At 40.9% G+C, this 15,777-nt stretch overlaps 1 protein-coding gene and 1 long non-coding RNA gene across 3 annotated transcripts in view; both read right to left on the reverse strand.

The window, feature by feature from the left end:
* The window catches only part of LOC119883034, a 30,407-nt gene extending 23,382 nt beyond the window's left edge, over positions 1-7,025 (reverse strand). The window contains exons 1-3 of the mRNA XM_038693500.1: positions 6,872-7,025; positions 4,134-4,304; positions 1,845-1,951 (exon numbers count right to left, since the gene is read on the reverse strand). Of these exons, the coding sequence (XP_038549428.1) occupies positions 1,845-1,951; positions 4,134-4,246 (220 nt within the window). The 5' untranslated portion in view covers positions 4,247-4,304; positions 6,872-7,025. The remainder of the gene's footprint in view (positions 1-1,844; positions 1,952-4,133; positions 4,305-6,871) is intronic.
* Positions 7,026-10,703: 3,678 nt separating this feature from the next.
* LOC119883036 lies at positions 10,704-12,576 on the reverse strand. 2 transcript variants are annotated; one of them, XR_005440579.1, is made up of 3 exons: positions 12,167-12,576; positions 11,633-11,672; positions 10,704-11,534 (listed from the first exon to the last, which is right to left on the reverse strand). It is a non-coding gene; the product is annotated as an uncharacterized LOC119883036 (long non-coding RNA). The 2 variants fall into 2 exon arrangements; XR_005440578.1 differs by having other exon boundaries at positions 11,633-12,088.
* Between the last annotated feature and the right edge of the window lie 3,201 nt (positions 12,577-15,777).

The raw sequence follows: 15,777 nt of genomic DNA on the forward strand, positions 1-15,777 counted from the left end.
TGGTGAGATGTTTGTCCTAACATCTCTGATCTGAAAAAAGTGAAGGAATTCATTACAGTCCGATTTAAAGGACGCAGTTGCTTGAGGGGCAGAAAGAGAAACTATTGTATTTATAGCTTCAAACAGTATTTTAGGATTGTGCTTATTAGAGGATATAAGCTGAGAAAAGAAGCGAGTTATCTAAAATAGCTAAACACTGATTATTAAAAGACTGGATAAAAACATCTGCATCACTGCATCCCATCAGTGAACATGGGTCAAACAAGGCAGAGAACCTCTCAACAGCATCATGATTAATAATCCGCCTCTGAGCCCTAATTCCCAGGGGCGGAGGGTCCAGAGGAAAATTAATGTCAAAGAACACACAGCTATGATCACTAACATGAACATCTTCTACACGAGCTTTTACTATATCAAGACCAAGTGAGAAGACAAGGTCCAGGGTGTGACCCTTAATGTGTGTGGGTCCAGTAACATGCTGAGTAAAAGAGTCAGTGACAGATAGGAGATCCGCAGCTGTGTTGCATGTGATATCATCAATATGCAGGTTAAAATCCCCAATAATTAGGACCTTCCGCTTTGATGATAGATGATAAAAAGTCAGTAAAATTAGTAAGAAAGACGGCAGCCATTTAAGTGAACAAACTCATTTTCTTTTCAAATTTGCACATATACAGTAGATCAAATGAATACAGAAAGGCACGTGAAAATACAAATTAACAAATAACAATAGACGCTGCTATTCAAGCATGCTTTCAGTTAGACGAGGGTTTTTTATGGTTTTGTTCTATGCTTTCCATATGTATTTACATTTTCTTGTGAAGCACTTTGTGATTTTTATCTGTGAAAGGCGCTATACAAATAAACTCTAATTACTTACTATTGACTTGGGCGTGCATGGCTGCTTCTGGAACAGGCTCATTAATATTTATTGATGATGTAACTGATGATGGTAGCAGCAGAATGAAGTCAGAAGTGGACAGAAACATTTTGTCTGCCAATTTACGGAGAAATGCATTGAAACTAGTGGGGAGGAAGTTTATCATGCAGCAGGACAGTGACCCAAAGCACACTGCCAACAAAACAAAGGACTTCATCAGGGGAAAAAAGTGGAAGGTCTTAGACTGGCCAAGTCAGTCACCTGACCTTAACCCAATAGCGCTGCATTTCACCTTCTTAAGGGGAGACTGAAGGGAGAAACACCCCGAAACAAACAAGAACTGAAAGAAGCTGCGGTAAAAGCCTGGAATAGCATCACAAATGAAGAATGCAACAGTTTGGTGATGTCGATGGGTTGCAGCCTTGAGGCAGTTATTACAAGCAAGGGTTATGCCACCAAATATTAAACGTTATTTACTGTAAGATTATTTGTTCCATTACTTCTTCTCACCTAAGAATGCTGTGGTCTAATACAAACGGTGGTATGTCCTGAGTTGTTTAACACATCTAGATGTGAATACCAGGAAATAAAAGCTGAAATTCTGAACTCTTGTCTCATACTCATCTTTTGATCTTAAACCCAAATGTCTTCAGTGAACAACAAAAACAAAGGAATTTGCCTTCCCGTTCCAATACTTTTGGAGGGGACTGTATATCGTTACTACACTGTACATCTTGAATTCAGAAAAGTTATTTCCCACATCAAAAAAAAGGAAACAGGGAAAGAAGTGACTATAACGATGGTGACTTGAGAGTGATTATGAGTGAGAAGTTCAGGAACAGGAAATAGAAAATTAGATCATAAAAAGTAGCTGAAGAGAACAGGAAGAGGACAGATTTCTTTAGGACAGATTTCAGACAAAGACATTTTTTCAGTGAGCAGCATTTATTAATGGTTAGTTCACCTATTTGCCCTGTACCACATTGTGGAGGCAATTTTGGTTGCGCTGTCATCTGAGGCTTAGTTGTTGCTTTGTAGTACTGGGTCCAGGACTGGAAGCTCTCATTAGACCTGTGGATCCACAGCAAATGATTTTGTTGAAGTCATATAACCGGATTGTAATTTCTTGACAACATTTTTTAATTGAAGTTCAATGAACAATTCAACAGGTAAGAGAGGAGGAGACTGATTATGAAGCGTGCATTTTGTTTTAATCAATACGTCAACTTTTCCATCTTAGCCAAGTGTAAAACTTGGAGCCTCCGCAGCCTCCATCTCCCACTCACTTCGCCTCAGCAGTAGCTTCCGCTCTACCTCCTCTCAACACCTTTTCCTCATTCGAGGTCAGTAATGCTACACAATCTCTGTGCTCTACACTGAGCTCATGCCTGGATGTCTGTGTGACACTGTGTCCTCTATCCACCGAACCTGCTCGCCTCAGCCAGTCCCACCCATCGCTGCCTGATACCATCCGTCTGCCGCACACCGATCTCAGAGCAGACAAAGACCCTGCCGACCTCAAGGGCTTCTCAACCAGCATCAGTGCTGCCAAAACTGCATTTTATAATGACTGAATTAGCAGTGCCACTGACGTAAGGAAATTTCTTTCCACTTTTGAATCTCTACTCTGCCTTCACCACCCACAAACCTATCTGCCGATATCTTTGCCTCCTTCTTCACAAGCAAAGTGCAGGCTGTAACTATACATTATACATGTCTTTCTCCATACCCTCAGCCAATGGCACAAAAGGTTCGACACCAAGTCTAACATGTAGCAATACTATTTCTATCTTTTCCTGTCTTCCCAGGTCAATGGCACTTCACTTTCCTTGTTTACTCCTCTCACAAAGAGCGAGGTATCAGAACTCCTGACCTGTAGCCGTCCCACTGCATGCCCACTGGACTGGATTCCTACCAAGCCACATCTCCTACCGAGAGGCTGAATTGATCTCTTGTATTGAAAACACTATTCATTAACTCACTTCTTTAGGTACTTACCCCATTAATGCCATATGCACTATTAGCTCTTACTAATATTGCTGCTTTAACTAGTATCTATTGCCACTTGTATTTCTCTTACTTTATTGTTGCTTTATTTATGCTTGTATGTTGTTCCTAAAATGTAAGTCATTTTGGATAAAAGTGTCTGTAAAATGAGTAAATGTAATGTAAAAACCCAATCCTACTGACAATCAATGTTGGCATCTTTTAACCATGACAATGATTGTTCCCCAGACCAAACAAAGTACACATTTTAACGCAAACCACGCTGGTAGATCAAAAAAAGTTTCACTTTTTTTTTACAGTGATTAGTAACAATTTTGAAAGACAAACAACCTTTAAAATATACATCACACCTACTTTAACATTCTCCTAAGTAAGACACTTTAAATGAAATTTATTGTGTGACTAGATTTTCCCACCTTACATTGACCACTCCTACAGAGTCAGCTGACATCAAACTGTCTGATTACACAAGCCACCTAACTACAAGGTCCAACATATTTTATTTGTCATTACAACAGGATTGTAAAAGGGATACAGTTTGTAGTTCCCTTTATGCTACAAAGCTATGGCACTGCTGGTGAAATCCAGCTACTACTCAAACAGTGTACTGACAGGATTATTGAATGGGCAGTAAACAGCAAAGGTGGCACAGGCCCAGTCTCTGTTTGAAGACATATCTTGTTGGGAAACAAATTTGGATTCCCAGTATTTGCCTACTCCCTTTCCCAGGAAAAATCCCAGTGGTGAAACAAACACCATGTGGTCACACAAAGACACCTGATAGGCCTGATCAACCTTTCAGATTTCTCCCATTTCCTTATAATGATAAAGTGGCACACTTTTCAGAATGAGTGAGAACGAGTGTGTTGAAACTTATCATAAGATCAATTGATCAAAATGATTGGGTTTTTTGCACCTCAAATTTTGTGTAGCTTTTAGATTCATTTTGGTTGCACTAAAGACCACTACCACATAGTCTAATGAATATGAATCAGAAAATCTGAATAAACACCACTTCATTAGAAGTATCAAATCCAGATTTTCCTGTCAAAAAAAGGTCAAAAGAAACATTCAGCTATAACACGCATACAAATAAGTACAACACGAGAAGCTTGATAAAGTGACACACTCGCCACCTATGCTGTCAGTTGTTAATAGGGACAAAAGATAGTTCCAATATGGACTCCACCCCCTGAGCTATTTGAATTCTTGCCATATTGAAGCAGATCATAGTGATTTCACCCACCTGTAGATCCACAGCAGCAGGGTGAGAAAGAGGATGGTGTCCACCGCAATGATGCACATTAACAATCTGAACTTCTTTAGTGGAGACGGCTGATGATGATCGTTGACAGACATTTTGCCTCAGTTCTGCCGTGCTTGCCTAATATATGTCTCCCTGATTCAGTGGAGAAACCTGGACAAGCAGAAATAAGTGAGTGATTCTTATCTTTTCCTCAGATGCTTCAGCTCCAGCAGCTCAGACATCCTCAACGGAGAAACAGTAACAAAAAGCGCAAAACTTGCCGAATAGAGAAAGAATTAAGCATTACAAATATGAATCCTTTATTGAAAGAACCATGGCCTGTAGGGACTGCAGTGTTCATTTCACAGCACAATAGGAGATGGACAGCACAAACTGGAGGGGGGGGGGCTGTGCGCTGTACATAAGATGTTAAAGCATGTACCAGACACAACAGTTGCAGTCTCTCCACCCTGTGCCCATCATGGTGTGGGAGATAGAAGGCATCCAGATGTATTGTCCTTATGTTCTTAGTAACAAAGGAGGGCTATGGTCTCAACACGGCCACACTGTTGTCACCACAAAACAGCATGCATCTGGGGTGAACAGACACGGCAGACACCCTTTTAGCCGAGGTGAGAGCTAGCAGCAAGGCTGTCTTGAGAGATAGCCTTTTCAGAGAGGACTGCCCCAGGGGCTCCTAAGGTGCAGACCTTAGAGCCCCCAGCATAAGTGGCAGGTCCCACTGATGGGTCGTACAGACTACATAACTTCCAAAGTCAGCTGATTGCTGACTTGCATGTCTTGTACGTAAGTATTCACAGCCTTTGCTCAATACTTAGTTGAAGCACCTTTCTCACTAATTACAGCTTCAAGTATTTTTCAGTATGATGCTACGAGCTTTGCACACCTATGTTTAGGCAGTTTCTCCCATTCTTCTGCAGGACCTCTCAAGCTCCATCAGGTTGGATGGGAAGCGATGCACAGCCATTTTCAGAGCTCTCCAGAGATGCTCAGTCGGGTTCAAGTCTGGGCTCTGGGTGGGCCGCTCAGGGACATTCACAGAGCTGTAATGTGCTTTTTACTGAGTGGCTTCCATCTGGCCACTCTACTATACACGCCTAATTGGTGGAGTGCTGCAGAGATTGTTGTTCTTCTGGAAGGTTCTCCTCTCGGGTTCTTGGTCACCTCCCTGACTAAGGCCCTTCTCCCCCGATCGCTCAGTTTGGCCGGGCGGCCAGCTCTAGGAAGAGTCCTGGTGGTTCCATACTTCTTCCATTTACGGATGATGGAGGCCACTGTGCTAATTGGGACCTTCAATGCTACAGAATTTTTTCTGTACCCTTTCACAGATCTGTGTCTCGATACAATCCTCACGGAGGTCTACAGACAATTCCTTGAACTTCATGGCTTGGTTTGTGCTCTGACGTGCACTTTTAACTGTGGGAACTTATATAGACAGGTGTGTGCCTTTCCAAATCATGTCCAATCAACTGAATTTACCACAGGTGGACTCCAATCAAGTTTTAGAAACATCTTAAGGATGATCAGTGCAAACAGGATGCACCTGAGCTCAATTTTGAGTGTCATGATAAAGGCTGTCAATATTTATGTAAATGTGCTTTTTTCGTGAAGCGCTGTGAATACTTTCTGGATGCACAGTACCCCATTTGGCCCCTCCTACAAAATCAAACAGCTCTCCTTCTCTCTTGAAGTACTGTTTTTACCATATTTGGATATGTTTCATGCAAGCTAAATAGTTAAAGTTGTAACTCTGAAGCAAGATGCTCCAAGGAAAAGTGTAGTGGCAAGTTGACCAAGTTAATGGCAGCTATCACTGTTATTCGGTTGCTTGAATTTAAAATGTTAACATACATGGGAAGAATGCCTATGATAAAAAGAAAAAGGCCTGTAAAAGTCACAGAAAAGAGTTCATGCATTGTAAAAGTGTAATATACAATGTTACAATACAATATAATACAATCTTAGTTAGGCAGGACCATTTTTGTTGATGTATGGTAAAAGGAAATTTCAAATGCAATCTAGTGGATAAAACCTGAAATAGAAGCTCTGCCAGAAACATTGTTACTGTATGTTTTGTATAGTTTAGTTTTTGTATTAAACTCCACAATGTATAGAGTTTGTGCAGCATTACAATAGGCAAATACAAAAAATTAAAAAAGCGTACTGCCTAACGTCAAGTGCTGTAGTTACATATAAACATTTATTTCAGAAGCTGAAAGTTTTTTTTTTGTCCCACGATATTTGCTGTGACATTACTGCGTGCATGGGAACGTTTAAATTACCGACAGCAGCCTCTCTAACCATTAAATTCAATCGTTAAAGAAAACACTCAGCCTAAATAAATACAATCCAATAAAGAAATTACCTGGAAAGCTACAGGGACCGGTAGAGGTGGAGTAAAATGTACATTGGGTTGTGGTCTCTAAATTTGTGAAAATAATTATTTGGGTGGATGGCGTTTAGATGATTTTTGAATCCGCCGATCCGCGCATCAAACCAATTCAGCTGGTATTCGTGACAAAAGGGCTGCAAACAACTGCCGACGACTCAAAATAACTATGTTGTAATATCACCCTGCACTGATCATGTTGTTCTAATAGTGCCCATTATTTAATCAGCACTTGTCATTCCAAGCCCTGTGGTGACAGTTACAAGGGCTGTAGGCTATTTGAGATATATTTTACTGTCATTTCTAAAAGAGATGATGAAAGGCTCACCTTATCAAGCTGAAGGCTGAAATCATCTCCTGTTTACAGACAAAAGGCGCACCACCAAAAAAAGTTTTTTGTGTTGGGCATGATAGCGCAGGCTACTGCAATCTGTTATCAAAAGGTGTGTTCTTTATTTCGACCTGGAGATGTTGCCTCGACCAGGTGGGGTAGAGTGCGAGGGGGGCGGGGAGCGAGAGGGCGCCGTGTGGAGGGGGAGCAGCCAACACAATATCCACACAGAAGAACAGACTGAAAATGACAATGTTACAGATAATTATAGTAAAGTTAATGATAATAATAATAATAATAATATGACTAGTAATAAGGGTTTGAGAAGCCGGTGTTGAGCAGGAACAGGGGGGCAGCGGGTGACTCGCCACCACAGATCCAGACTCCACACACACACACACACACACACACACACACACACACACAATTTGTGCGCCTTGTTTCCTCATTGTACACAGTTTAACAACTGATAAGATTATTTGCAGTTAATACCTAACCTCCTTGTATGGTGTTCGGGTCTGTTGGACCCGTTTTCATTTTTTATCAAAAGAAAAATTATACGATTATTTTTTCAAACTCAGACTCATTGGCCTTGGCTCATTTTCTGTGAAGAATATATATCAGAACACATTTTCAATGAAAACACACTGTACACCCCCCCTACACATTTACATTACACACAAGATGTCCGGGTCCACTGGACCCGAGGCTAATAAAAGTGTGGAAACTGTAGGTCCTGTGTACCTTTACTCTGTCCTCCTCTTGTCAGTGTGTGTGTGTGTGTGAGTTGTGTGTTTCTGCGCCTGCGGTTCCCACACAAGGTCACAACATTGTTGCAAAATTCAAGCACGGCCACCGTCTGCTCTCACATTCCTGGGGTTAGTGTAGGGGGTAGATTATACAGTTTGTACGTTTGAAAAGCCATTACGCATATGGAGAGTCACCATAAACCACATATCTATATGTGTGTGTTACGTGTGTTATGTGTGTGTGCGTGCGCGCGTGTGAGAGAGAGATTGTATGTAAGTGTGAGTGCAAGAGTTCCTGCACAAAGTTGCAACATTGTTGCAAAATTCAAGCATCAACACTGTCTGCTCTCACATTCCCGCACATTTTACCCTCTGTCTTGTGGGAACCAATATTTATTTTCTCTAAATTGGGGGCGGGACACAATAAATATAGCTTTACCAGTGTGGTCACACAATCACAACTGATCAAGATGGCCAAAAGATTCGCTGCTCAGAGGGCCTTGCAATTGATTTTGGAAGAGACAGAAGATTTTGATGATGTACAAGAAGAGGTTTCAGAATGATCAAATAGATTTTTTTGATGTCATTTTAGTAAAAAATAAACAAAAAAACGAGTAGCACTTTAATTCTTAAATGTGATCTAACAAAGGTAAAGAGAAAATATTAACCATATATGCTGCTTATATTGCTTTTAATTGGGATGAAATAAACATCTGTTGAGTATTTTAACATAAAATTGTTTGATTGTGTTGAATTAAAAACCCCAAAATGCAGCGGGTCCACCAGACCCACAAACACTGGCTGAATAACAAAAATATGAACACCACACAAGGGTTCTTTCCATATTAACATATTAAATCTCTTTATATGCTTCTCCCCAACACAGACACGAGTTGCTGCAGCAGCTTTGCTGTGTGCGCCCTGACGCAGCAATCTAAAGTGATGGATTTTAGAGTCGGACTGTGTCACCTAGACTATTGTATTTGCAAAGTACAGAAGTAAAAGCTAAAGTTACAAGGAGCATGGCCAGTGCTGTCATTGTCAAAATCCTGAAACGTCACTACAGCTGAGTGCAGGGAATAAATTATGTAGATTCATGTGTTTAAGGCAGTGGCTCTGATACTGTGATATCCTTTAGGTATCCGTTCTGCAGTCACAGTTGCCCCCTTTTAAAAGCAGATAGACTATTTCATTTAAACTGGCCTTTGCCTCCCCTCCCTGAAGGATATTTACTCGGTTTATTGAACACAAGATAAGGTGGATAGGCTCGATGCAGGGGGTTGGGTTCCTCCGGTGTGGCGGGGCAGGTGAGAGCAAAGCCAAGCAGGACGGGTAACAGAGCTGACTGGGAAGAGCGTCTGCGGTGGGGAGATCTCCGGTCAGGTGTTCTCCGAGACAGAGCGATTCCAGGACAGAGCAGGGTCTCAGAGGGACACTACAACAGGGCACAGGGAAAACAGGGTCAAAGCTGATACAAAGTATAGGAGGCAGGTTAGGCGATTCGTAGCGTTACCTACAACAAGACTTAATAATCCGGCAGGGAACCGAGGAGATGGCGGAAAAAAGGATTCTGTGGTCATGTAGATTTGAATTAATGTATTAGGTAAACTATATTCAATATGATGTGTGTTTAACTAAATTTCAAATAAAAATGTTTGGAATAAAATCCACCCATTGTAGTTAAATAAAACATAATAATTATATTTATCTAATCCCAAATAGAGAGAATATTGAGTGAATTCAAAATTTGAAAAAAAAAGAAGCTTTTTTCAAATGCAGCAAGCTATCATCCACAAGACATTTGAATCTTGCAAAATTTAACTGGTTGACTAAGAAAATAAAACTATATTTTGTTATCATTGGGCCAGTAAGAAGAACTGACATGTATAGCAAGCTTCATCACGGGGCCCACCTGCGACAAAGTCATTTATACAGTTAGAAAGTCCACTGCTGCAGAAGCTGATCGCACCCACTCTAGTCAATGCTTGTGCACACCAGGGTCGAATTTAGTGCCTACAAAATGTAGCAACACATTTTGAGATTGAACTCTCCCCGGAAGTGTCTCTCCACTCCTCTCCGGAGAGAACCCGCAGCCATTTTCAAAATAAAATACTCTGTGCAGACTCCGGAACGAATATCAACAATAAACATAGTTTAAACAGACAGAGAATAAACAATTTAACTACGTAGCCTACTTAATCATAGTAGAAGATCAAAAGCACTTATCACTAAATCAACATGTCAGCAAAATCAGGCAGGCAAAACGCTCTTATTCTGAAATGCTCCCTGTGGGATCTGCAGATCTTAAATACAGTCTATGATCAGAACGAAAGCGGGTCACATAGAGCAGTGAAGAAGGTAGTAGAAGCACAAAAAGGTTATATTAACAACAAGTCATTAACATGGACAGGCTGCACGCTGCGCTGCAGAAACCTTCCAGTGGAAGTTGAGGATGGAACTGAAAAGCGGCGCTATGTCTGTCCCTCAGAATTTCCATGATGCATGGCAGTGAAGGGAGTTTTGTTAAAATTAACTCGTCTACCAAGTCCTGTTTGTTTGAAATACAATATGTGCTTTGTGAATTATGTTTTTTTAAACGTGTCTGTTTAGAATATAGTGTTTTTTGTGGGTCTATATTTCATATAGACTACAGTCTATGGGTTTACTATTGAAACCAGGAGTGAAGTGCCTGTTTCACTTGATAAGAACGCTATTGAAGAGTAACACACATGAATTAAATTTCGAATAAAATTATTAGTGATGGCGAGATGAAGCTTCATAAAGCATCGAAGCTTTCCATCTAATTGGTTCACTCATGTGCTGAAACTTCATGGTGCTCCATTTGCTCTACTGTGCCATCAAGTGGACAATAAATGTAAAACGTGCAGTGTGATTATAGTGACACTATAGCTTTGGTGTCTGAAACGTTGAATACATGAATCAATGATTTTTGTGATACTTAAACATAAATTATAAACTTATTAATGTGGTGTCTGATACAATGATGGGTTCAAAATGGAAAGTGGAAACAAGGGAGAGCGTTGTCATGTGAATGTGCTTGTGTTACTAGGGACAACATGTTAAAACAGACAGCATTTTATTCATTTTTATTTAAAAATAACTTCTCCACAGTGCTGGGCTTCAGGCGGTTTCTTTTTTTTGAGATTATTTCACCTGCTTTAGAAAATACCCTTTCACAGGGCACAGATGAAGCAGGGGTACAGAGTAAAGCAACAGCAAGTTGGTACAAGTTGGGATATGCTTTTTTCTGACCCAGGTACGTCTAGACCTCCACTGTTGCATCTGCAGTGACATTTCGGGTCCTAGTCTGCAGGACTGTGGTGTCCAAACAATGCCACAGTTTGCTACCTAAGACAGACAAACAGGCTGTAAGTGATTAAATACAATAAGACAATTAGAATATATCCAGTATCAGAGTCAACGGCTGAGAAGCTTCTGATATGTGTGGTTGTGAGGAGGACGAGGAGGACGGGCTGTTTCGAATAACAGCAGCACATTCAGCAGTGAGCCTCTTCTTGGCCTCTGCTGCTTTATTGAGGCTAAAGAAGCCTATCTTTTTAAACCTGGGATCAAGCACTGTCGCCAGTGACATGATGCTCATTGATTGCAGTGTGAATAGCTTCTCGCATAACTGTCTCTTCAGACTCTCAGCCATTGCTTTGCTCTCTGGAGTTTGGAGAATTCCCATTTCCTCCTCCAGTGAGTGGTGTAGCATTGACAAAAGGGGACTGACTTTTGATCCGGATACTCTCTTCTCCTCTGACAGCTCAACTGTGGCATCATCAAATGGGGACAGCACTTTTCGACATTCTGCAATAATATTGTACTGTTCTGATGACAGTGGGGCAATGTCAGTGCGAAGTCCTGCCAAAGCTGCTCCTTCAGGTTCCCTGAGGTCATAAAAACCAAAAAGTGATTAATGCAAGTATCAATGCAGCAGCACAAAACAGTGTCATTTAGAATGTTGCCGTGAAATAAAGAACTTCACCTTTGCAGTGGTGCTGCTCCTGAAATAGCCCACTATCTTCCTAGAGTTTGCCCGGATGACAGACAACACAGTGTTTTGGTCAAGAGCCTTTTTTACAAGTAAATTTAAAGTGTGTGACGCAAACGAAGCTCCTTGGCACAAGCGCCCATATTTGCTGCACCATCGGTCACAAGGCAAGTAACTTTGTTTGTAAAACCCCACTGTGACATAAGTGCTGCTTTTACTTGTGCCAAATTCTCAGCAGTATGTGCCTCAGGGAAATGCAGCACCCCTAAAACAACAGAATGCAAAGAGGTGCTTGCATCTATAAAATGGCATGATCACAGCTAGATACGCATCAGTGTTGATAGAGGTCCACATATCTGATGTTAAACTAACTGCTGAGGCCTCCAACACCAAGGCTTTGGCTTTCTCCTTGGATTCCTTATATTTGTCCTCCACCATAACTTTCAGAGCCTAAAGGAAAGAACGGAACACTCTTGGAAGGGCAATTATGGGAAAATAGGGAATAAATACATGTGCTCTCAAACGCACCTGCCTTGCTGGGAGAACATTAGGTAGGGTTCAAAGCTTTAACAAGCTTTCTGAACCCTTTGTCCCCCACAATAGTGAAAGGCTGGGAATCCTGAATCACCATATTGACCAAGGCCTCATCCACATCCTTCTTCTCTCCTGATGACAAAGAAAACCAGTATTCAATGACATATGTCATTAATTAGTCACATTTACAGTATCAGTTAATGTTGTCTAATACAAATATACCATGTCATTTTAGATTTGCATGCTGTCTTATCATAGCATCCTAAAATGGCTTACCTGAGCCTGGTCCACCTTGGTTGGTCTCCTTGTTTTCATGCAGGGCTCTACAATGCCTCAGTATACACTCACCTAAAGGATTATTAGGAACACCTGTTCTATTTCTCATTAATGCAATTATCTAATCAACCAATCACATGGCAGTTGCTTCAATGCATTTAGGGGTGTGGTCCTGGTCAAGACAATCTCCTGAACTCCAAACTGAATGTCAGAATGGGAAAGAAAGGTGATTTAAACAATTTTGAGGTCTGAGTATTTCACAATCTGCTCAGTTACTGGGATTTTCACGCACAACCATTTCTAGGGTTTACAAAGAATGATGTGAAAAGGGAAAAACATCCAGTATGCGGCAGTCCTGTGGGCGAAAATGCCTCGTTGATGCTAGAGGTCAGAGGAGAACGGGCCGACTGATTCAAGCTAATAGAAGAGCAACTTTGACTGAAATAACCACTCGTTACAACCGAGGTATGCATTTGTGAAGCCACAACACGCACAACCTTGAGGCGGATGGGCTACAACAGCAGAAGACCCCACCGGGTACCACTCATCTCCACTACAAATAGGAAAAAGAGGCTACAATCTGCAACACTTTCCTGGCACTTTTAATTGTAGACAGAGAACTCACTTGTTGCCGTGTTGCATTTACTGAGCACCACGGGGACTAAACCTTCGCAGACTTGGTGCCCTGCTCTCTTCACTAACCTCAGTGTAGGATAGCTACAGTGTCTGACACAGGACAAAAGGTATCGTCTTGACAAATGAGGTTTAGCTAGATATATTAAGAAATTATATTTACGTAATTATTTAGTAAAACTATGTTATTGAAACTTGGCCACTGACTGATAACATGGAAAATGTAAGCCAAGAGTTTGTAACATTGTCACTGTTTCTGCACCACAGTCCATTATAAACCACTTAATAGATAGCGTTTATATACACATCGGAAACATGTTTATTCTGCCACGGCCCGCCAGCAGTAATATCCAGCCTGTGACCAGATTATGGTGCTTTGATGGCAACATGGGACGAACAACACCCCCAACACTGACCCAAACTTAACACAAATAAACACCTTTAAAACAACCAAATCAAGGGAATTTATTAACATAACTAGACAATAAATTAAGAACACCAAAAACACAAGAACATAACACAAAAATGCCCCAGCTGGGAGGCAGCAAGGCTAGCAGTCCCAAATCAAGAAGGGCCCCCTTGCACAGCTTTTAAAGCCCACCTTCCAAGGCCAGGTGGACCTTATTCGGTAATTAGCTGGAACACTCCCAGAACAGAACTGAAAGACAGAAAACATGGACACAGCACAGGGAAATACATACAGCCGTAACAAGTGGCAGAAAAAATAAAAATAAATGAATACATTGATAGTGGTGCTGAAAGAGGTCTCAGTCCTGACAGAAACAGTTGTCACTTCCTCTTTAGTGGTTTTGCCTGCAAAATACAAGCGCGAGAACATTTTTTACAGCAATGATTTACTTCGAGTTAAATTGAAAGCTTTTATTTTGAAAACTTCTGAAGGACATAAAAAGAACCAACCTACTCTTACATCCACTTTCTGATTCATGTGCTATATACCCTGTTACTACACTGTACATCTTGTTTTAGATAAACTTTGAAACAGACTGTATGACACCAATGATTTTCATTCCTTTTCAAATCAGCAACTGTAAAAAAAAAAAAAAAAAAAGTGACAAAATGTAATAAGTTATTTCCCACATCAAAACAAAGGAAAAGACAGCGAATAAAATGATGGTGACTCGAGAGGCATTATGAGAGAGAAGAAGAAGAAGAACAGGAAATAGGAAATTATAAACAGCAGCTGAACAGGAAGGGGAACATTTTCTTAAAGACAGGTATCAGACAAAGACATCTTACATTTTAGTGACCAGCATTCAGTAATGTTCAGATTACCTATAGTCGCCTCCAAAAGTATTGGAACAGTAAGGCAAAGGCCACCTTCGCCTGTGAATTTGCACCTCTCCAGCTACCAGGATGGAGTGTGGACTGTGTTATCCTTACAGACTGAGCTACTGCCAATGCTGTGGTCTAATACAAACGGTGATATGTCCTAAGTTGGAAATAAAAGCTGAAATTCAGAATTCTTGTCTCAGACTCATCTTTTGATCTTAAACCCAAATGTCTTCAGTGAACAGCAAAAACAAAAGAATTTGCCTTACTGTTCCAATACTTTTGGAGGGGACTGTATATGCTCTGGACCACATTGTGGAGGCAATGTTGGTTGCACTGGCATTTGAGGCTTAGTGGTTGGTTGGTAGTACTGGATCCAGGACTTGAAGCTCTCTTCAGGCCTGTGGATCCACAGCACATGATGATGAGAAAATGAACAGTGAGGTTATATAACCTAATCACATTTCCTTGACAAGAAATGTTAAATAGAAGTTCAACAAACAATTCAAGAGGTAAGAGAGGGGGAGACTGATTATGAAGCCTGTTGTTCTGCCAATATTTTTAGTCTCTTCAGAGGAAGCTTGAGTGACAAAGAAGTCACATGCTTCATGTTGATCGTTATTTATTCTCTAAGTCTGTTTCCATAGCACTTTGTTGCATTTTGTTCTAATCAGTACATTAACCTTTCCACCTCAGCCAAGTGTAAACATTTTCAACTTTTCAAAAACAGGTCAGGTGTTTCCACTGTGGCTTTTAACACACAAATAAAAAATGGGTGGATGTATTGCTCAGCAAAATGTGTGTGTACTGTGACACGGGAGGCCGCTGTGACGTTGGAATCTTTTAACCATGACTATAATTGTTAACCAAACTTAACCAGGTAGATATTTTAACCCAAACCAGAATCTTTCACTAACCCTAACCAAATACACAATACAGACAAACGTACTGGGCCACCGCTGTCCCAATACTTTTGGGAGGGGCTGTTTTTAATGTGGTGTGGTCTTTGTTAAGTGAAATCTTAATGCTACAACATACAATTTTTTTTTAGGCCATCCAACCATTATTTTTTTCAGATCCTCAGAGAGATCTATACCATGAGGTGCCATGTTGAACTTCCAGTGACCAGTATGAGGGAGTGTGAGAGAGCGATAACACTCAATTCAACACACCTGCTCCCCGTTCACACCTGAGACCTTGTAACACTAACGAGTCACATGACACCGGGAAGGGAAAATGGCTAATTGGGCCCAATTTGGACGTTTTCATTTAGATGTGTCCTCACTTTTGTTGTAAGTGGTTTAGACATTAATGGCTGTGTGATGTGTTATTTTGAGGGGACAGCAGATTTACACTGTTATACAAGCTGCACACTCACTACTTTACATTGTAGCAAAGTGTCATTT

Source organism: Micropterus salmoides, unplaced genomic scaffold (assembly GCF_014851395.1).
Source record: "Micropterus salmoides isolate LMB-PRFRI ecotype aquatic unplaced genomic scaffold, ASM1485139v1 Ms_hic_scaffold_3, whole genome shotgun sequence".
Classification (NCBI taxonomy): domain Eukaryota; kingdom Metazoa; phylum Chordata; class Actinopteri; order Centrarchiformes; family Centrarchidae; genus Micropterus; species Micropterus salmoides.